Source organism: Salvelinus sp. IW2-2015, linkage group LG27 (assembly GCF_002910315.2).
Source record: "Salvelinus sp. IW2-2015 linkage group LG27, ASM291031v2, whole genome shotgun sequence".
NCBI lineage: Eukaryota > Metazoa > Chordata > Actinopteri > Salmoniformes > Salmonidae > Salvelinus > Salvelinus sp. IW2-2015.
Window position 1 is genome coordinate 20101770 of NC_036867.1, and position 22417 is coordinate 20124186.

The window sequence follows — 22417 nt, forward strand, 5'->3', positions numbered from 1 at the left end:
TCTTGAAAAGCATGCAGTTACTTACTGTAACTCTCATGATCGAGCTAAATGTGCGCAATTGTTCAGACTATAGTCTTCAAGGAGGTGAGGATAGTACAACCCAGTGTTGTAGTACTAGAGACCACCGGAGTCCGGTCTCAAGACCACATTGAGTGTCTCAGTCTTGTCTCGGTGTCGGATACATTTGTACTCGGTCTTGGACAGTGAGTATTTGTTATTTCTTGGAGACAAGCCGAGTAAAAAAAACTAAATCATCCGCTTCCATTCAGTCAGCGCATAAAACCGCTTCGCCAGGCCAAAACACTCCTTTCTTGAAACAGTAATACATTATAACAGCCTTTATATCTATTATAGACATGTTCGCGCAATGGTGAACCTATAGGCCTTCAGTGTGTAACAGGTTCCTTATTATGAAAGAACAGCAACTGTAATACTAGCGCACTGTAAAACATTGTAAAACACAAAGGGCAAGTGGTGTAGCGGAGGTATAAACCGTATACACACTTGTTTTTCCAGTGAGCATTGCCTATACTCACTTCTTAATCCCTACTGATGTGTATCAAAGTAGTGTAGTTATACGACTTATTAATTATGTAGTACAATAGAGAAATAATGCTCAAAGTATCCTGATGTCAGGAAAATAACCTCACACTCAACGTCAACAAAACAAAGGAGATGATCGTGGACTTCAGGAAACAGCAGAGGGAGCACCCCCCTATCCACATCGACGGGACAGTAATGGAGAAGGTGGAAAGTTTTAAGTTCCTCGCGTACACATCAGTGACAAACTGAAATGGTCCAGCCACACAGACAGCATGGTGAAGGAGGCGCTTTTTGGCTCGTCACCAAAAACACTCACAAACTTTTATAGATGCACAATCGAGAGCATACTGTCGGGCTGTATCACCGCCTGGTACGGCAACTGCTCCGCCCACAACCGTAAGGCTCTCCAGATGGTAGTGAGGTCTGCACAACGGAATCACCGGGGGCAAACTACCTGCCCTCCAGGACACCTACACCACCCGATATCACAGGAAGGCCAAAAAGATAATCAAGGACAACAACCACCTGAGCCACTGCCTGTTCACCCCGCTACTATCCAGAAGGCCAGGTCAGACCGGTTCATCAAAGCTGGGACCGAGAGACTGAAAAACAGCTTCTATCTCAAGGCCGTCAGATTGTTAAACAGCCACCACTAACATTGAGTGGCTGCTGCCAACATATTGACTCAACTCCAGCCACTTTAACAATGGAAAAATGTATGGAAAAATGTATCACTAGCCACTTTAAACAATGCCACTTTATATAATGTTTACATACCCTATATTACTCATCTTATATGTATATACTGTACTCTATACCATCTACTGCATCTTGCCTATGCCGCACGGTCATCGCTCATCCATATATTTATATGTGCATATTCTTATTCATTCCTTTACACTTGTGAGTATGAGGTAGTTGTTGTGAAATTGTTGTATTACTTGTTAAATATCACTGCATGGTCGGAACTAGAAGCACAAGCATTTCGCTACGCTTGCATTAACATCTTCTAACCATGTGTATATGACCAATAAAATTTGATTTGATTTACAATCGCAAAGCCCGTTAAATATATTCACATGAGTGCAGCACACATAGCCTAGTTTCATCGGAATATCATCTGCAGGCAGCAAAAGTGTGCAGCTCTCAACTGGTTTTGGCATGAAGTAGCTCACAGACGAATGACATCAGTAGCCGGTAGGGTAGGAAAGCAGTGTCTACCAGTAAAATGTAATGCTAACTCAGGCAACAAAGGGTATGCAAACCAGGTATTGAAAAAGTTTAGTCTGAAGTGTTGGTTCGTAGGTTACTTGTGATGCGCAAATGTCATCTTGCACTGTTCGCATCAGGGGCATAGACATGGATAGACATGGGCCAGGGTGGTCAGAGGACCACCCACTGGGGAGCCAGGTCCTGAGGTCGATCAAATCAGTTGTGTGGTTTAAGTAGTGTTGTGGACTTAATGTTTAACATTTTTTTTTACATAGTATTTTTTTCTAAGATTTGATGGTTTAAGTCTTAAACCATCAAATCTTAGAAAAAAATACTATGTAAAAAAAAAAGGTACTGTGTGATTTTGAGAGTGAAAATCTGTCAAATCTATAGGAAAACTATATATTTTTTTTTAAACGTATGCGTTCCTTTCCTTCGAAGGGTGCCTTTCCTTTGATGGGCGTGCCATTTGGGAACTTTTTGGCAAAATGTTTGTACACGCACTTCTCCAGGAACCACTACACTACTGCATAGGGCCAATGGAAAGACAGCAGTCACACACAGCATGATGTTAAAGGATAAGCAGTCCATAAACTCAGACATAATACGCCAGTAGGTCCCAATCATAAGAATACAAAAACACAGCCATTAAGCATTTCCCAATAGAAATATATAACTATTACTTCCCATTCCAAAAAACATTACACGATTAGCACACAAAGTAACCGGTGACCTAAAGTTTAATGTGGAACTGACTGCGTTTGAACTAATTTGCAGATATGAAACAAACAGACAATCATAATATTAGTAAAAAATATCAAATTCCCACTTTGTGCTACAAAAACAACTTTAATAAAGAGGTTTTAAAAATAAGTTTGTATTTGACTCAATGTTCCGTGACGTACACTAAGGCATTTTCGGCAGAATAGATAGATGCATTTCAATGCATGATTCATTTAATTCACCAATACATTTCTTGGTAGCCCAAAAAATATTGCCATCAGGTTGTAAATCACAGCTGGCCTGGTACATTGTTTGCTGCCTCCATTCGGGATACACTGTTTCAATTTAAATGACTCAATATTCTGGACAAAAAAACAGACGAATGTAACTAAGGCTGGGAATGGCAATACAATCAAACTAGCAAGGGCAATGATCAAAAGTCAGTCATAACGTGGCTAATAGGCTGGAGTATCTATTAATGTAGCAAGCTGAAAACGTTAGCTAGCTAGCTGCTAGGAGGATGTCATGCCATTGGAGTAGTGGGTGAGTGACTGCCTTTTTCCCCTCATATCGTTTTCCGGTGGTTATACACAACTAGAGATGCAGGTGTCATTTGGTTAGCTAACAAGAACTTGAATGACTTATCCAGTTCGCATATCCCTTTTGTTTGCAAATTCACTCTGGCGATCAACTCAAATTTCAGAGCCTTCTCGTCTGAGTATGCCACGGCGCAGAACAACTGGTGAATTTTACGAACGCGTAACACCCGCTGAATATGACAAGTGTCAGTAAACATAGACAGAAAAAGTAAGTTAGTCAAGAACGCTCTAGATAAAATGTAAACAGCCTTACCAGCTCTGCTACGGTGAGTAAAATGGTCAGAGTGAGGTGTTCTCTCATTTGTGTCTGGAAGTAGCTCGCTAGCAAGCTAGTCAACTTTAACTACTTAGCTTGGGTGCTTGGTTGGGAGAGGAATGCATTGACAGGCAAGCTGCAGAAGGACGAGGAGGCTACAATTCCCCATTGCTTAACAGTGCAATTTTGACTGCCAACTAGCTGAAAAAGCCCCTGCAAACTAGTCAACAACAAAAGCTATCTAGCTAGACTGTGAGAAAACTACTGCTCGCTATTGCGCAGTGACCTATTGGCCTTCAAGAAGGCAGACGTTTCCATAAATTTAGGAAAAACGGTCCCACCCATGAAGTCAAAATGTGATTGGTTGATTCCACTGTCACTCCAAAATGTTGCCCTAATACAGTTAAATGACAGATGCCTTTATATATCTTCTGATGGCCTAGCCAATAGCTGACTTAGCTAGATTTATCTCCCAGAGACCAACAAAGAAGAAAATGTTTCTCTTCAGTGTTAACCCTTTCCTTTCTAACAAAAACTAAAGATTAAATCAGAACATAATATAATTATCATCATCATTATAATCATTATTTTATTTTTAAAAAGCATAGAAGGCCGATTGTTCCCCACTGTGTTTGGGTTAGTAATATTTGTAGATTGGCTTTATTTTCCCTCGGCATGCATTTCTTCACTATTTTGAATGTCCAAAGAATCCATATGTTGTTTTGAAATATGAACACAGAAATACTGGACATTTTGAACTCTTATTATTGTGGTGACTTGACAAAATTGCAATAATGGTCTTGAATCGGTCTCACTTTAGGTGGTCTCGAACACAACACTGTTACAATCATTTATTCAACAATCCCTTGAAAACGGCACGCAGTGGTGGAGCTACCCCGGGTCTCCTTGCACCCCAAGAGGCAAATGGAATGCTCTGCACCTTAGTAAAATGTTATCGATAACGACCTTTAGAACAGCAGCCTGTTCTGGCCCATTCAATGTGTGTGGAATTAAAATGGAATGTACCATTCTGAGAAATAGCACATTCCCAATCATCTTCCTACCTCTAAGATTATCTTGGCTCCTCTTGGGTCTTTGAGATTTACAGCAACGCTCTACAAACAAAATCAATACATTGTTAAAACAAACATAAAATATTTTTTCAGGCAAAATTCAAATACATCAGATAAAGCAAATGGTGAAGTAAAGCAAACAATAGCAACTTTCAATGTGATAATACAGGATAGACACTGCTACTTGTACATGTAACTGATGTGATCTAGTGAGCTGTGTACACTAGTAGTAGTATAGTTAGTAGAGTTACCACCCATGACTGTATTTGTTAGTGACAGAGACATGGTTGATGAATTTGATCCATTTTAAGTCCTGTGGCCTTCACCGAGTGAGTTCCTAGGCGAAAGCTATCATTAAAATGTAACTTTGACAATACAGTACATCATAAGGCCTTACTAGTTTTACCCTAACACAGTGGTGTTAGGAATTTCCTGGTTTACAGGCTACATTAGGCCTGCAAGTCACATGAAGCTGGCTTGCAAAGTGATTTCCATTGGAATTCAGAGTTAGGACATCCAACATTTGGAATTGTATTCACCTGCAACCTGCATTCAGAATGACTGTCAAGGTTAGGACAATTGAAAAAGGAGACTACATAAACCATTTAAACTGGAACAACCATTTCAGTAACAGGTGCAATAAATCTAACTGATTGGATTAGTTTAGAAAAAGGTATGTTATTGATCTTTGTGTAGCTTAAGAAAAGGTCCAATGCAGCCGTTTTTATCTCAATATCAAATCATTTTTGGGTAACAATTAAGTACCTTACTGTGATTATTTGCAATTACAAATGGTCAAAAATAAACAAAAATAGCTTCCCAGCAAAGATACATTTCTCATGCAAGAATTCTGCTAGGACTGGCAAGAATTTTGCTAAAACAGGTATTTTCAAACACCTATTACACTAAAAGGGCATTATCATAATTTTCACAGTATTACTACAACTCCTGTGCACTGGGCTTTTAAGATTAACTAAACAATCAATGTACATGCAGATATAAAAACAGATATTAAAAACAATCCCCGCCGAGAAAAAAATCTTCCTGTAGTAGAGCATGCTGGGAAATAGGATAATGATGGGTGTGGTTTTGATGGGAATGTTTTACTCTCCACAGAGTAAAACAATAACTCTGGTTATTAACACAAACACTGTGGTTATTTACACCACTGAGTGTTAATTTCACTCTTTGACTATGTACAAAAAGTGATCAAATTTCTATATGGTTCACCCAGTATGGATGGAAATACCCTCAAATTAAAGCTGACAGTCTGCACTTTAACCACAGTCATTGTATAATTTAGAATCCAAAGTGCTGGAGTACAGAGCCAAAACAACAAAACTGTCCCAACACTTTTGGAGCTCACTGTACATGTTAGAAACACCTTTGGCAGTGATTAGTTGTGAGTCTTCTTGCATAAGTCTGTAAGAGCTTTGCACACCTGGATTGTGCAATATTTTTCCATTATTCTTTTCTAAAGTATTCAAGCCCTGTCAAGGTGTTGGGGATCATGACAAGACAGCAATTTTCAACTCTTGCCATAGACTTTCAAGCAGGTTTCAGTCAAAACTGTAACTTGGCCACTCAGGAACATTCACACTTCTTGGTAAGCAACTTCAGTGTAGATTTGGCATTGTGTTATAGGTTATTGTCCTGCTAAATAGTGAATTATTTTACCAGTGTCTGGTGTAAAAGCAGACTGAAGCAGGTTTTCCTCTAGGATTTGCTGATGTCAAGCATACCCATACCATGATGCAGCCACCACCATGCTTGAAAATAAGGAGACAGTTACAAAGTGACTGGTCCTAAATGAAAGGTCCTAAATGATGTCACCACTGCCCTTGATTCTAAGCAATGTTGTGGTGCTATTTGTATCGACTTGGCCAAAGCTTTTCAAAACGGTAGACCATTCCATTATTGTGGCTCGGTCCTAGGCCCCATGCTCTGCTAAATGTACATCAACAACATAGCTCAGGCAGAAGGAAGCTCTCTCAACCATTTATATGCAGATGATACAGTCTTATACTCAGCTGGCCCCTCCCTGGATTTTGTGTTAAACACTCTACAACAAATCATTCTCAGTGTCCAACTAGCTTTCTCTGCCCTTAACCTTGTTCTGAACACCTCCAAAACAAAGGTCATGTGGTTTGGTAAGAAGAATGGCCCTCTCCCCACCGATGTGATAACTACCTTTGAGGGTTTAGAGCTTGAGGTAGTCACCTCATACAAGTACTTGGGAGTATGGCTAGACGGTACACTGTCCTTCTCTCAACACATCAAAGCTGCAGGCTAAAGTTAAATCTAGACTTGGTTTGCTCTATTGTAATCGCTCCTCTTTCACCCCAGCTGCCAAACTAACCCTGATTCAGATGACCATCCTACCTATGCTAGATTACAAAGTAATTTATATAATCGGCAGGTAAGGATGCTCTTGAGCGGCTAGATGTTCTTTACCATTCGGCCATCAGATTTGCCACCAATGCACCTTATAGGACACTGCACTCTATACTCCTCTGTAAACTGGTCATCTCTGTATACCCGTCGTAAGACCCACTGGTTGATGCTTATTTATAAAACCCTCTTAGGCCTCACTCCCCCTGATCTGAGATATCTACTGCAGCCCTCATCCTCCACATACAACACCCGTTCTGCCAGACACATTCTGTTAAAGATCCCCAAAGCACACACATCCCTGGGTCACTCCTCTTTTCAGTTCGCTTCAGCTAGCGACTGGAACGAGCTGTAACAAACACTCAAACTGGACAGTTTTATCTCTTCATTCAGAGATCAATCATGGACACTCTTACTGACAGTTGTGTCTGCTTTGCGTGATGTATTGTTGTCTCAACCGTCTTGCCCTTTGTGCTGTTGTCTGTGCCCAATAATGCTTGTACCATTTTTTTTGCTGCTACCATGTTGTGTTGTCATGTGTTGCTGCCTTGCTATTTTGTTGTCTTGGGTCTCTCTTTATGTAGTGTTGTCTCTCTTGTCCTGATGTGTGTTTTGTCCTATATATATATTTATTTATTTTATCCCGTCCCTGCAGGAGGCCTTTTGGTAGGCCGTCATTGTAAATACGAATTTGCTCTTAACTGACTTGCCTAGTCAAATAAAAGGCTATAAATAAAATATGATTTGTTATGCCAAATCATGGGGGACCTCCATTTCACTCCTGAACTGATTTAGGCTTGCCAAAAAGAAAAAAGTGGTGAATACTTTTGCAACAACATTTGTTATTTAATTTATTAACATTTGTAGAATTGTCTTTTCACTATGACATTATGGAGTATTGTGTATAGATCAATTACATAAAATGACAACTAAATCCATTAAAATGCAACTTTGTCACACAACAAAATGTGATCAAATTCAAGGGTTGATACCAACTGTATGTACCTTTTTGTTTCTGTTGACACTGAGAAAATAAGCACTCTCATCACCAACAAACGGAGGTCCCCATGATCTGGTGTCGTCCCCAGCACCTGTCAGAAATTATCACTAATCAGAATTGTTTTTCTAATCATTTCAAATACTTCAGCTTGATCGAGGTTTCCTGGTGCAATGGAACCAATATAATAATTGCTTCAAAACTGAATTGAGCCCAGGTCTGATGGATTTCACTATGATTACATTTCATAACATTAATAAGATGCAAGTGAAACATTGGCCAATGGTCACCTTTGCCTGTGCTGAGGAAAGTTCAAAATCCTTCTTAAAACTTAAATTGCATCCTTCCACCATTCTTTTAGGTTGTCGCTGATCTGACATGATTGGGTAGCACTTTATAATAACTCCAAGTAATAAAGCATTTCATGGATTTAATAGTAAACCGTTTATTCATAATTTATTCATCATTACTGAATTCATAATATGTTTAATATAGGTCCTTGTAAACAATTTACTAATCATGTGTTAAGTCTTTCTGCGTCTAAAGTGGCCTCGTCTAAAGTGTGGGCCATTTACACTTTATAAATGTTTTGAGTGTAATTTCTCACAAAAAGATGGACGTGCCATTGATAGACATTCCAGCAGTACCTGATGCCCTTTAATGTCTCAAAATAGCCTCAATGGTAAAATAATAGGCACGCAACATAGGATGTTAGAACGACTGCCCATACAAAGCAACTTCTCGTTTTGAAAATGGCCAGCTGTATGTGGCATCGATATGAGTCAGAAACATTTATTCTATGGTCAAAATGTACTACAAAGTGTAAATAGAAGTCAGAAGTCAGTCTCGTCCAAAACTGAGATTTGTGAGAAAGGGAAAAAAATGGTATGTTACAGAATGAAGGGTACTGTAACAGTTTTCCTTGTGTTGGGTTTATTTTAATCCATCCCACATCTGGCAGCACCCAAGTAATCATAAATCCGGAGTGCAGCTGCATGTGACACCATCGTAACGCCCAGTCAATTTGGTTGGACATTCGATATCCCTAAGGGGCAAATGACACAATGTACATCGGACAAAAAAAATAAAAATTATTCAATAGTTACAAATGTCAATGCCTTAAAAACCTCAAACCGACTATAAATTGTAGAAATGCATATACAAATATTGAAAGCATTTAATGAGACCACAAAAAAATGTAATATTGAAATATTGTCCCATTTACAGTGCAATTAATTGACGGTCCCCAACTAGCCCCAGAGAAGGGATATCTAATGCCACACCAACTTTGCATTGATTCCACACCAGCTGGTTGAAGCTAGTTGGTGAAAGAAGTTCGCTAGCACTAGCTAGCCTAGGCGACTTCAAGACACAAGATCTGGTTAGTCTGTTTCAAGTTATCTAGATGGGCGAGCGACTGTAACTGTGTACTGTTATTAAACATCTTATGAATCATTATTAAATACTTTAAAAAGTAGTTTATAAATGTGTGAATAACTAGGCTACCAACATTTACATATGTGAGAGAAATTATTAAGAAATTCTTAATAATCGATTTACTAATCCATTATAAATGCTTTATTACGTGGAGTTAGTTTAAAGGGCTACTCATGATTGGTGAAAACAACGCAGTGGAAGCCTTGCTTACGCCTATCAAATTATGTTACAGCAGTGATTACTTCGAGGAAGGATGAAATCCAACAGAGCCTTAAATATTCACAAACCTTCATGAAATAGGTTCACCTTAGTCTTACACAGCAGTGACACCATGTGGCTGCTGATTGTCAGAGCCACTGACAACAGAACGTCAACAAATACTCTAGTCTAGTATAGTGTCAAAGTTGCAAGTGAGCACTGCACGTTTAGATTTTCCACCAACAACAATCAATATTTTTCCAAAACCTTACAGAATGTAACACAGAATTTGTCTCATCACTTGCCTGGTCTCTCGACTTTGATAATCTCAGCACCCAGGTCCCCCAGTATCATTGTGGCAAATGGGCCAGCCAGGACCCTGAAAAATAAAGCAAATAGATCATGCACACACACACAAAGACAACCAATTTCTGGCCCACCTCTCTAACCTCTAGGCTGACGGATAACAAGCTTAGAACAAAAAATGATTGAATGAGAAGAAAAAAAAGAAGAAAAAAATGTATTAAAAAAGAGTAGGCTATGTGAATATACCTTGTGAGGTCTAGGACTTTAACACCCTCCAGTGGTCGAACATTCTCTCCTGCGTCAGACAAATAGGATGGTTAGACTAGTACAGCACCGGGTGAATAATAACTTGCAACAATAGAGCCTGTTGGTGGGCTATATGCCTTGACGAGCATAAAGAACATCAAAGTAGGCCAGAGACTTAGGCCGGGATTCAAAATGTCAGCATTTTGGAATTTACGTATTTGCCTTTCCATTGGCAGTTCGATCAGTCCCTCTTTGTGCTTTTTAGTAGACGCTCTTATCAAGACCGACTTACAGGAGCAATTAAGGTTAAGTGCCTTGCTCAAGGGCACGTCAACAGATTTTTCACCTAGTTGGCTCAGGGATTCGAACCAGCGACCTTTCGGTTACTGGTCCAACACTCTTAACCACTAGGCTACCTGCCTAGCGGTTGGCATATCCAGAACATGGGCATGTAGAGTATCTGTCGAATAAAATAGTTACTGTAGTGCTGACAGAGAGCTTGCGCTCAACGTAGGAAGCTAGCACACAACAGAAACACTGCCATTTAAAACAGCTGGGAACTCTGAAATGTCAGACTTAAGACTTCAGTGCATTGAAGACAACTAAGAACTCGGAAATCAAACGAACTCCGACTGGAGATTTTTATTTATTTTGAACTGTCAGACCTGTTTAGTTTTTTTCCTCGAGTTCACAGTTGTCTTAGTTTATCACAACAGTCATAACGTCGAACAATTACACAAGGACCACAGCTCGTGAAAAGTCATCTTCACAATAATTTAAGAGTTTCTTGCAGTCTGTCCGCTGAAGAGAAAAAAGTTCATTGGAATTGGAGTCAAAAGGAGATGGTTCCTCAATGCGGGAAAAAATTTATGGATTAAAAATCGGATGTTGGAGGAGTGTGAGAGCCGTTAAGTTCTACAACCTCCTAAAAGGAATCAATTCCCAAACCTTCCATAACAAAGCCATCACCTACAGAGAGATGAACCTGGAGAAGAGTCCCCTAAGCAAGCTGGTCCTGGGGCGCTGTTCACAAGCACAAACAGACCCCACAGAGCCCCAGGACAGCAACACAATTAGTCCCCACCAAATCATAAAAAACAAAAAGATCATTACTTCACACATTGGAAAGAATTAACAAAAAAAACTGAGCAAACTAGAATGCTATTTGGCCCTAAACAGAGAGTACACAGTGGCAGAATACCTGACCACTGTGAATGACCCAAACTTAAGGAAAGATCTGACCACGTACAGACTCAGTGAGCATAGCCTTGCTATTGAGAAAGACTGCCGTAGGCAAACCTGGCTCTCAAGAGAAGACAGGCTATATGCACACTGCCAACAAAATGAGGTGGAAACTGAACTGCACTTCCCAACCTCCTGCCAAATGTATGACTATATAAATGTCTTTATTCTTTTGGAACTTGTGTGAGTGTAATGTTTACTGTTAATGTTTATTTCACTTTTGTTTATTATCTACTTCACTTGCTTTGGCAATGTTAACATATGTTTCCCATGCCAATAAAGCCCTTGAATTTTGAGAGAGAGACAGATCAAAATACACCCTATGAGTAGCCTGCTAATGTACCTTTCTGGACCTTGTAAACTGTCGAGAATAGACCCATAACTGAACCAAATGGTTGGATAATCGGGACTAGGCTCTATGGTAGTCCATAGCTCCTTTCTTGTGTATTTTATACCTCGTGTTAAACAATCGTTAGAAATTACTCGTAAGCATGCATTTCACGGTAAAGTCTACACCAATTGTATTTGGAGCATGTGACAAATACAAATTGATTTGATTAAGTTATTTCGGCATTAACCATTCAAAACAGGACGTTTGAGCAGTTGTCTTGCTCTTCAGGCTCACAGGGCTAATATCAAATTCAATACTATGCATGCCAGTCTCTCTTTTGGCTAAAAGTAAATACTGAGTTCATTTTAGTATACTGTAAACAAATGGTGTCCCTTCAGTTGAGCGTACTAGAGCTTTGCCTGTCTACCAGAAGTTGATGCTGTTGCTACGCAACCTTTTGCTAGCTTGTTAGCATAAGAAATTACTAGCTAGACATTTTACGACTTTAGGTGTGTTCGTAAATTCAATCTGGAGTGCCAGAGTGTGCATAGGTGTTCATAAATTCAGACCGTTCAAAGCGCACACTGCCCGCTCTGGCCGAGGAGTAGGGTTGATCCGAGCCTTCTGACCTCCCTCACAACAGCAGTCAAGCACCCAAGCTAATTGGCTAAAGTTGGCTAGCTACTTCACGACACATAAGAGAACACCACACTCTGACCATTTTACTCGCCCTAGCAGAGAGCGTTGGTGACTGTGCTGCTGGCAACAATTTAATTATGCTTTTTTGCTAACGTGTGTTTGTAAATTCAACAGCTATTCTGCGCTTTGGCACACTCAGACAAGAGTGCTCTGAAATCGGAGTAGATAGCCAGAGCAAATTTTTACAAACGCACCCGAATGAACAATGTCCATTGAGAACACACAACAACTATACCACTTAGCTAAGAATGACGTGAATAATCAAGTCAATAAACGTTGAGTAGTTAGATAGCATATAGTTAATATACTGGCAAGTTCGATGTAAGAGTAGCCAACTAACATTAGGTAGCTAGCTAACATACCGGTACATACTGCTCTAATGATATGAAGCCACGCCCATTTTATGAAGAATTGCATTATGGGCCCTAAAAGCCCGGAAGTAGTGTCCACTGCTTGCATACTTCGTATTTTGGCAAATGTAGTACAACATCCGTGAACTTTTGGAATACTAACTATATCCATACTATGACCAATAAGCATACTAAATACCCAATTTACATCACAAATAGTACTGTTAGTATGAGTATTCAAACACAGCTAAGGAGAAACTGACTGCATCAATTTTTGTTTTAAATTTATACAACAGGTGGTTCCAGCCAGTGTCTATTCCACAAGTTATCACCGGCTAAATCGATGACGTTAAAATTAATATTTACTCTGTTCCATCTGACTGTGCAATCCACTGTCTCATCAGCCCAGCCACTAGATAACACAGAGAAAGTCCGAACAGCTTTCACAGTTTGACAACAGATGCCGCTCCGGCGGGAGAAATCATTAGGCAAATATCACAGCCAACCACAACACTGGCGGGTAAGTAATACTGTGAAACACTATCATTCCACTGTTTGCACCATATATATATTTAGGTACATTTTCTGAAATTACAACCAAAAACCCTGTGTAGCACCATTAAAATAACTGCGAGAAAGCAGTGCTCGGAGGGCTGGGGCGAAGGACACTGTGTCCTACTGTAGCTTGCTAGCAGCCTCAATGGTAGTGTAGTAAACTTGGTCTGCAGATAGATCCTACTCATATGTCTATAAACTCTGAATGACTGACAGTGAGCTCTGTATTGAAGCCACCACACAACCATCTTGGTACTCCTCAATTGTAAAAAAGATTTGGGAAGCTATAGAAATGCATTTATTAATGTCTAAATTCATTTGACACATGTATTATATTACAGACATCTTAATGTATACTAAAATATAATATGTGAGCTAAACATAAAAATATATATAAAAACATTTTCCTTCAAGTTTTTTTTTGTTGAGTACTAATGTTACTGTCCCCAATACTACAAAATACTTTAATACATTTTGTCGTTAAAACATGTAATAGTAATACTGTAGAATTACAATCATTCTTATGGAGGACTGCGCCTACTAGGGTGGGCCAATATGTCCGACCAGTGGCTTCAAAGCCTCTCAATGGCCAATACATAGCATCAGCAATCCAACCATAGTTGAGCATGGTCGGTTTTGTGGGTAACTAACTTTCTTGGCATGGGGTGTAATGGTTACTCCAAACAATTTTCCATTTGACAGATTCAGGTAAATCCCGCCCTATTTACTAAACCAGTCCAATAGAAACGCTAGGTTGTTGAAACGTCGTAGTGTTGATTAAAACCATGCATAGTCCTAGATCATCAACATGTTGATGAGTGAAAAGTCGACCAGTATTGTCCACTACACAATATCAAATATTTGTTCATGGTGTTTAGACCCTACTTAGATAAGGATATACAACAATTTGATAATTGCTGAATAGCAGCATACTATCGGCGAGAAGTTTAATGATACATTAATTCGCTATCGTACTTGTAGGCAAGTAAAGGACAAGAAAACGACACTTCAGCTCAAATACCTGGCTGTATGTTGGAAAGCAGCCGCCTGAGATTAGTGCGAATACTTTGATGTTGTCGAAAAATACAGGGTTGAATCCCGCTGGCCAAGAGTCGAACAAATGCACCGCACTTGACGCGTGTTGGTATCGTCGACATGTTTTTGGAGTCTTTATTTAGAGCGATTTCCGTGTCGGAGTGGTAGGCCTACACTAGCCTATCGGAAGGCATTGAAAAGCCCTGCCTCCTCTTGGGTACGTTCAAGACACACTATACACATTCTACTCTTACCGGCACAATACCATTGCATTATTGAAGTGGTGGTGTGAACAGACAGTTTAAAAAATGATTGTCTAATTTCTTAATTAAGTCATTTTTGGTGATGTCTAGTGCTGTAGATAGAAGACAATCACAGACAGCAAGAAAAGGTCGGGGTCCACGCCTTGGTTCTACTTCCCCCACATGGATAGGGTAATACTGGTATCCAGAACCAGCTAAGAACAATGTCTAATTGCTGACACAAAAGCAACGTTTGGAGAAAAAAAATGGTAGGTGGATGAAGGTCATGCATAGGCGAATAAACTATAAAGGGAAATAAATGGCTACAGTTTACACTTTTTTTTTTCATGAACTGTTGTTTTTAGAAAAGGGGCAGGTTATTTTAAGTATGGGGGTGCCAGGTACCCGGTAGAAGACTATGGCATAGGGTTTCACACAGGTGTGTTAAAAATCAATTATATCCGTTCTATTAAGAAATTATTTAGTAAGTAATACTTAAAAGCTAAGTATAGTTGTCTTATTTTAATTATTTAAATAAAATAGTTGTCGGAAATGGTGTCGCACATGTCACCATTAATATCTGCACTATGAGGAGATTTGATGTTAAAGTCCCTCTTTAACTCACATGCTCTTTGTTCTTTCTTTGTTGATCCTTTTCCATACCATCCATTATGTACAAATGCACTAAATAGTATTTCAATAATGCACGATTTTAAATCCCAGCAGTCTTTAAAATTACATTCAGGAGCAAAAGGTTTTCTATAGTTGTTTTTAATTCATTAAAAAAAAAATGAATTGGAATATAATATTGGAATGGAATATAACTAATAACATTAAATAAAATTGGAATATAACACTTAATAACAATAACTTAAGTAATTAATTCAGTGTAACATTGATGTGGCAACTCTCTTATGCTCTGCTATTGCACGATTGTAATTTGTGCATAGGTCACCAATACAATAAGCTATCCCCAGTAAAATTAGAGCACAACTCATGAGCCTACCTTCTGCACTGCTCACACCTAATCTAGTCCCCACCTGTGACTGAAAACAGGGGGAGAGATGCCGATTGAAAAGCTCTCTCTTAAAAACATAGCTAGCTATCTAGCTATATGACATAAATTGCTGTGTAAAATAGCTAAAAGGCTTTAAAGTAACATTAAAGCTATCCATCACTAGTGAAAACATTTACTAATGCAATTGAGTTACATTATCTTTTTTATGTATTTTACCTCAGATGATCTGGCAGTAAGGTTGCTAGCTAGCACTCCAAGCGGGTTATGCTAACTTGCTAGCATAAACTAGCGCTAGCTGGGTTTAAAATTGTCTAAATGCCAGGTAGAAACACATTCATAACCATAAAGGGATAACTAGCCCCCGTAGTAGGGGGGCGGGGGCGAGTTGCCCCCAACACACTCATCCAACATCCAACAGTGGCTTGCAAAAGTATTCATCCCCCTTTGCATTTTTCCTGTGTTGTTGCCTTACAACCTGGAATTAAAATGGATTTTTGGGGGGGGTATGTATCATTTGATTTACACAACATGCCTACCACTTTGAAGATGCAAAATATTTTAAATTGTAAAACAAACAAGAAATCAGACAAAAAAAACAGAAAACTTGAGCGTGCATAACTATTCACCAATCCAAAGTCAATACTTTGTAGAGACACCTTTTGCAGCAATTACAGCTGCAAGTCTCTTGGGGTATGTCTCTATAAGCTTGGCACATCTAACCACTGAGATTTTTGCCCATTCTTCAAGGCAAAACTGCTCCAGCTCCTTCAAGTTGGATGGGTTCCGCTGGTGTACAGCAATCTTTAAGTCATACCACAGATTCTCAATTAGATTGAGGTCTGGGCTTTGACTAGGCCATTCCAAGACATTTAAATGTTTCCCCTTAAACCACTTGAGTGTTGCTTTATCAGTATGCTTAGGGTCATTGTCCTGCTGGAAGGTGAACCTCCGTCCCAGTCTCAAATCTCTGGAAGACTGAAACAGGTTTCCCTCAAGAATGTCCCTGTATTTAGCGCCATCCATCATTCCTTCAATTCTGACCAGTTTCCCAGTCCTTGCCGATGAAAAACCACCATGCTTCACTGTGGGGATGGTGTTCTTGGGGTGATGGGAGGTGTTGGGATTGCGCCAGACATTGCGTTTTCCTTGTTGGCCAAATGCTACATTTAAGTCTCATCTGACCAGAGTAGCTTTTTCCATATGTTTTGGGAGTCTCCCACATGCCTTTGGCGAAGACCAAATATGTGTGCTTATTTTTTTCGTTAAGCAATGTTTTTTTCTGGCCACTCTTCCGTAAAGCCCAGCTCTGTGGAGTGTACCGCTTAAAGTGGTCCTATGAACAGATACTCCAATCTCCGCTGCGGAGCTTTGCAGCTCCTTCGGGTTTATCTTTTGTCTCTTTGTTGCCTCTGATTAATGCCCTCCTTGCCTGGTCTGTTTTGGGGAGCGGCCCTCTCTTGGCAGGTTTGTTGTGCCACATTCTTTCAAATTTTTTATAATGATTTAATGGTGCTCCATGGGATGTTCAACATTTCTGATACTTTTTTTTAACCCAACCCTGATCCACAACTTTGTCCCTGACCTGTTTGGAGAGCTCCTTGGTCTTCATGGTGTCGCTTGCTTGGTGGTGCCCCTTGCTTAGTGGTGTTGCAGACTCTGGGTCCTTTCAGAACAGGTGTATATACAGTTGAAGTCTGAAGTTTACATACACTTAGGTTGGAGTCATTAAAACTCGTTTTTCAACCACTCCACAAATGTCTTGTTAACAAGCTATAGTTTTGCAAGTCGGTTAGGACATCTACTTTGTGCATGACACAAGTAATTTTTCCAACAATTGTTTACAGACAGATTATTTCACTTATAATTCACTGTATCACAATTCCTGTGGGTCAGAAGTTTACATACACTAAGTTGACTGTGCCTTTAAACAGCTTGGAAAATTCCAGAAAATTATGTCATGGCTTTAGAAGCTTCTGAAAGGCTAATTGACATAATTTGATTCAATTGGAGGTGTACCTATGGATGTATTTCGAGGCATACCTTCAAACTCAGTGCCTCTTTGCTTGACATCATGGGAAAATGAAACGAAGACCTCAGAAAAAAATTGTAGACCTCTGGTTCATCCTTGGGAGCAATTTCCAAATGCCTGATTGCTCCACCTTCATCTGTACAAACAATAGTACGTGAGTATAAACACCATGGGACCACGCAGTCATCATTCTGTTCAGGAAGGAGACGCGTTCTGTCTCCTAGAAATGAACATACTTTTGTGCAAAAAGTGCAAATCAATCCCAGAACAACAGCAAAGGACCTTGTGAAGATGCTGGAGGAAACAGGTACAAAAGTATCTATATCCACGATAAAACGAGTCATATATCGACATAACCTGAAAGGCAGCTCAGCAAGGAAGAAACCACTGCTCCAAACCGCCATAAAAAACCCAGACTACGGTTTGCAACTGCACATGGGGACAAAGATCGTACTTTTTGGAGAAATGTACTCTGGTCTGATGAAACAAAAATTGAACTGTTTGGCCATAATGACCATCGTTATGTTTGGAGGAAAAATCGGCAGGCTTGCAAGCCGAAGAACACCATCCCAACCGCGAAGCATGGGGGTGGCAGCATCATGTTGTGGGGGTGCTTTGCTGCAAGAGGGACTGGTGCACTTCACAAAATTGATGGCATCATGAGGTAGGAAAAGTATGTGGATATATTGAAGCAACATCTCAAGACATCAGTCAGGAAGTTAAAGCTTGGTCACAAATGGGTTTTCCAAATGGACAATGACCCCAAACATACTTCCAAAGTTGTGTCAAAATGGCTTAAGGACAACAAAGTCAAGGTATTGGAGTGGCCATCACAAAGCCCTGACCTCAATCCCATAGAAAATGTGTGGGCAGAACTGAAAAAGCGTTTGCGAGCAAAGGAGGCCTACAAACCTGACTCAGTTACACCAGCTCTGTCTGGAGAAATGGGCCAATATTCACCCAACTTATTGTGGGAAGCTTGTGAAAGGCTACCCGAAATGTTTGACCCAAGTTAAACAATTTAAAGGCAATGCTACCAAATACTAACAGTGAGGCCTACTGTACCTACTAGCCCTGCTTACTCTTTCAACTCAACTTCTTATTTGAAACATAAGGTCCTGTTAGGAGACACCCTATTGGAACACGTATTGAAAGTTTGGTTAGAGCTGTTGAAAAGTTTTCTGCAAACCTTTTGAAATGTGTCTTTATTTCAGGGCTTCAAGGACAATCTCCATGCCATATTCTGCCTGGTGGGGAATGCAGTTGGACCCACTGCCACACAGACAGATGACATCCACAAGCTCTACTCTGGAAAGTGAGTAGCCGTTGGGGGAGCATGTAAACCAGTTAGGCAAGGTAATGGGAACTGGGCTAATATGATGGCAACCTGATGGAGGTAAGTCGTTTTTCCTTCTGATGGGCTTTTGTGTGGGAAAGAAACAATTAGCTGGCATTTGAGCAAAGATTCATTATTGGCTTACATTTAGTTTGTTGTTTGGTTAATTTATGGTTTCAATTGCCTTTTGTTCTCTTTTTGCTGCCTTTCTGATTTGTTTTTTTCTCTTGTTTTGCTAACTTTCTCAGAGTACAGTGGAGATCAACAACACTGATGCTGAAGGCAGCCTAGTGCTCTCTGATGGTGTGGTGTATGCCAGCAAGGACCTCTGCTGACATCATCCTGGATATGGCCACTCTGACAGGGGCACAGGTGTGTGACGGGTGGCCTCTAGGGCCACAGCAGTGCAGCTTTGGCAACAACACTCGCCTACATTACTTTGATGCCCCACACTTCTTTAATCACTTATTGTCATTTTGCAGCAAGAGATTGATATAATTTTGCAATTATATAATATATTTAGGCCTCTAATATTCAATGTATTTGTATTGCTGTAAGATTTAGTCCAAAAAAATGTTCGGAAGTGATGGTTTGGTAATAAATGTTAGCCCAAGAAAGTCAAGTCATCACATGTACGTTGTTGAAACACTCATAAAAGCCAGTTGGGACTGTTTTACATTCACTGCACTTCGATCAGAGCAAAGGTTAACAGGGCTTGTGACAGACATAATACCTAGTTACGAAAAAGTTTTACTTTCCGTTGATCTTTGCACTCACTGACATTGTCTTGAGCTAAAGCTAAAACTCCCCACATTCTCTATGAGGAACTCAAAACAACTGTTATCAAGGGTGTCTCACATAAGTGGATGGTGTTAATCACACAAAATTTTTAGGCCTACAAAAATAGATTTTCCTTAGAACAGTAATTTTCTAAATCAAAACACACCTCGTGCTGGTGATGACGACACTACATCCTGTGGTATCATGATGTGCTGATTCGGCTCATTCTGAAAACACCACATGATGCACCACATTGGATTTTTTTGTGCTAGCTAGTGAAGTAGTTAATTGCAAGTCAAAGGATGTGGGTCTTAAACAGTTAAACCAAAGGGAACGTTTTTGGATTTACAAACTACAGGCCACTAAATACCCTGGTTTAAATGAAGATATGGATTTCTCACCCTTCCTGTAGGGTCGTGATGGGTCCATTTGCTGTCATCTAGTGGACATTTTGCTCAATTGCCCTCAGCTATGTTTAGACTGTTGTTCATGTTTTGCTGTGTTCTAGTGTACTATGGAATATATTGCTTTCTTAATCTTGACACTTCTCCCAGTCATATTTAAGGTTAGAACTACCTTTCTAAGTGTTCTGATACTTCTAACTTGGAGTTGTATTTTTATGATAACATAGCTACAGTATTTCACTTCTTAATGTGTATAGTATTGCTTACTAGGTGTGTCCAATCAATTTTGTAACCACTCCCTCTTCAAATTAGGGCTAATTGGAAAAGCTGTTCAAAAGAGGATATTGTATTATTTCTTTGTACTCCCTGACAAAGGCCATGCAGCCGAAACGCGTCTGATTTTTAAAACCTTGTTTCTATTGAACATGCCATACAAATAAAGGCATTTTAATTAATTATATGAAGAGTGCCTTGGTCCTCCTTTCTTTTTGCTACCAAATACTAATTGAGTGTATGTAAATTTCTGACCCACTGGGATTGTGATGAAAGAAATAAAAGCTGAAATAAATCCCTCTCTATTATTCTAACATTTCACATTCTTAAAATAAAGTGGTGATCCTAAATGACCTAAGACAGGGAATTTTTACTAGGATTAAATGTCTGGAATTGTGAAACTGAGTTTAAATGTATTTGGCTAAGGTGTATGTAAACTTCCAACTTCAAATGTTTACTGAGATCATGTGACACTTATTTTGCACACAGGTGGACTTTATTTAACAAATTATGTGACTTCTGAAGGTAATTGGTTGCACCAGATCTTATTTTGGGGCTTCATAGCAATGGGGGTGAATACTTATGCATGCACCACTTTTTTTTTTTTTTTTTAATGTTATTTTTTTAATTTCACTTCACAAATTTGGACTATTTTGTGTATGTCCATTACATTAAATCCAAATAAAAATCCATTTAAATTACAGGTTGTAATGCACTAAAATAGGAAAAACGCCAAGGGGGATATGAATACTTGTGCAAGGCACTGTATTACTACTTTACTAAAAAATTATCAACATTTTTCTCTCTAAACAGGAGACTATTTATCTTAAGGCTTTCCTACTTGTCTATTTAAAAAACTATTATTGATCTAACTTCATTGGAATATATCTAAGTTGATCATTTACATTTTTTTATCAACTTACCACAAAATCGTTTTGCTGTAATACCTCAAAGTTTGTATGACACGGGACATTTTTTGTTGAGCAAGAGCTGTGCAGGCAGGGAAAGTGTTGGGGAAATAATTTGGTGACGTCATGGGGGCTACCCCAGGGGGATAGTTACCCCCTATTACCCTAACTGTGATCCAGCTGTTGAGTCACTAAATACTGTGGCTTCTTTTCCAAGTAAGAATTATACATTTGCATGTTCATGTGGTGATGATTACTTGCAGATTAAAGGCTCTGCACTGCTACAATTTTTAACAACTTAATGCATTGAATTCTTCCATAAAGGAAATGGCTCCACTTAGTAGAAAATGGTGATGTTATTCACTTTTCCACATTTTCTTGACAGACAAACTGAAATTAAAATGGACTTATTTTAGATATTTTTTTTGTTACTGATCTACACAAAATATTCCATGTCGACAAATTTTTCAAATTTTTCACCTACGAAGGTGGTTTGAAATGTGGCTTGAAATATCTGATTCCATGTGCTTTTTGGTTGTTCACGCTGCAGGAAAAAGAACAGATTTGAATTGGATATGCCAAAAAATAAGGTTTGAGTCACTTCAAACTGCCAATGCGAACAAGGCTCAATTGCCTTCAGACGTCACATAGTTGGTTGAACGGAGTCCATTTGTGCATTTTCTGTCACAAGATTAACATAATAACAAATATCCCCATCAAAATCTGTCAGTTTAAGCTAGAGATATCTGCATTTTTTTTTGCATGGGCTGCGTCTCAATCCACCACATCCGCCTACTGTATGTCAGCCTTCCGTATCTTCATCTGCGGTGGAAAGTGGCAGAGCTACAGCCTGTTTGTTAGATCAGGAGACATCCCGAAAATCGGTTTCTCACGAAAACGTCTGAACAGTTTTGTCTGCTAACTAATATGAGCACTCTATGGAAAGAGGAGACTCTCACGAACACTATGGTGTTCTCAGTTTTGCACAATAGTTACTGGACTCATCTGTAGGTAACTCGGTACTGGTTAAAAAAAAATATTGAATTATGGAGGTAGTTTTGTTCCAACAAAAAAAAGGAGTTAAATACATGTCCAAAAAACTTAAATATTTCCTGAGCTTTCTTGTATCTCCTAGACATAGCACAGACACTTCAAATACTTTTGGAGGGTACAAAAGCAGTGATTGCTAGGATAAGAGCTGTTCAGTGTGTCTCTTATGCAAAAAAAGAAAACA

At 39.4% G+C, this 22417-nt stretch overlaps 1 protein-coding gene and 1 long non-coding RNA gene across 6 annotated transcripts in view; one reads left to right on the forward strand and one right to left on the reverse strand.

Annotated features, from left to right (window-relative positions):
• sugct (succinyl-CoA:glutarate-CoA transferase) overlaps window positions 1–14315 on the reverse strand; it is a 163747-nt gene extending 149432 nt beyond the window's left edge. Inside the window, exons 1-5 of one of the 3 annotated variants that reach the window (XM_023972951.2) lie at window positions 14180–14315; window positions 9982–10030; window positions 9735–9808; window positions 7803–7888; window positions 4398–4448 (exon numbers count right to left, since the gene is read on the reverse strand). In XM_023972951.2, coding sequence (XP_023828719.1) covers window positions 4398–4448; window positions 7803–7888; window positions 9735–9808; window positions 9982–10030; window positions 14180–14315 — 396 coding nt within the window. The remainder of the gene's footprint in view (window positions 1–4397; window positions 4449–7802; window positions 7889–9734; window positions 9809–9981; window positions 10031–14179) is intronic. The other 2 variants (XM_023972952.2, XM_023972953.2) reach the window with 2 other exon arrangements.
• The window catches only part of LOC111953578 (uncharacterized), a 54541-nt gene extending 34043 nt beyond the window's left edge, over window positions 1–20498 (forward strand). The window contains exons 1-3 of one of the 3 annotated variants that reach the window (XR_002875883.2): window positions 14336–14410; window positions 18697–18797; window positions 19067–20463. This is a non-coding gene — a long non-coding RNA (uncharacterized lncRNA). Of the gene's footprint in view, window positions 1–14335; window positions 14411–14456; window positions 14705–18696; window positions 18798–19066 lie in introns of those variants that run through there. The other 2 variants (XR_002875882.2, XR_011474249.1) reach the window with 2 other exon arrangements.
• The last annotated feature ends 1919 nt before the right edge of the window (window positions 20499–22417 follow it).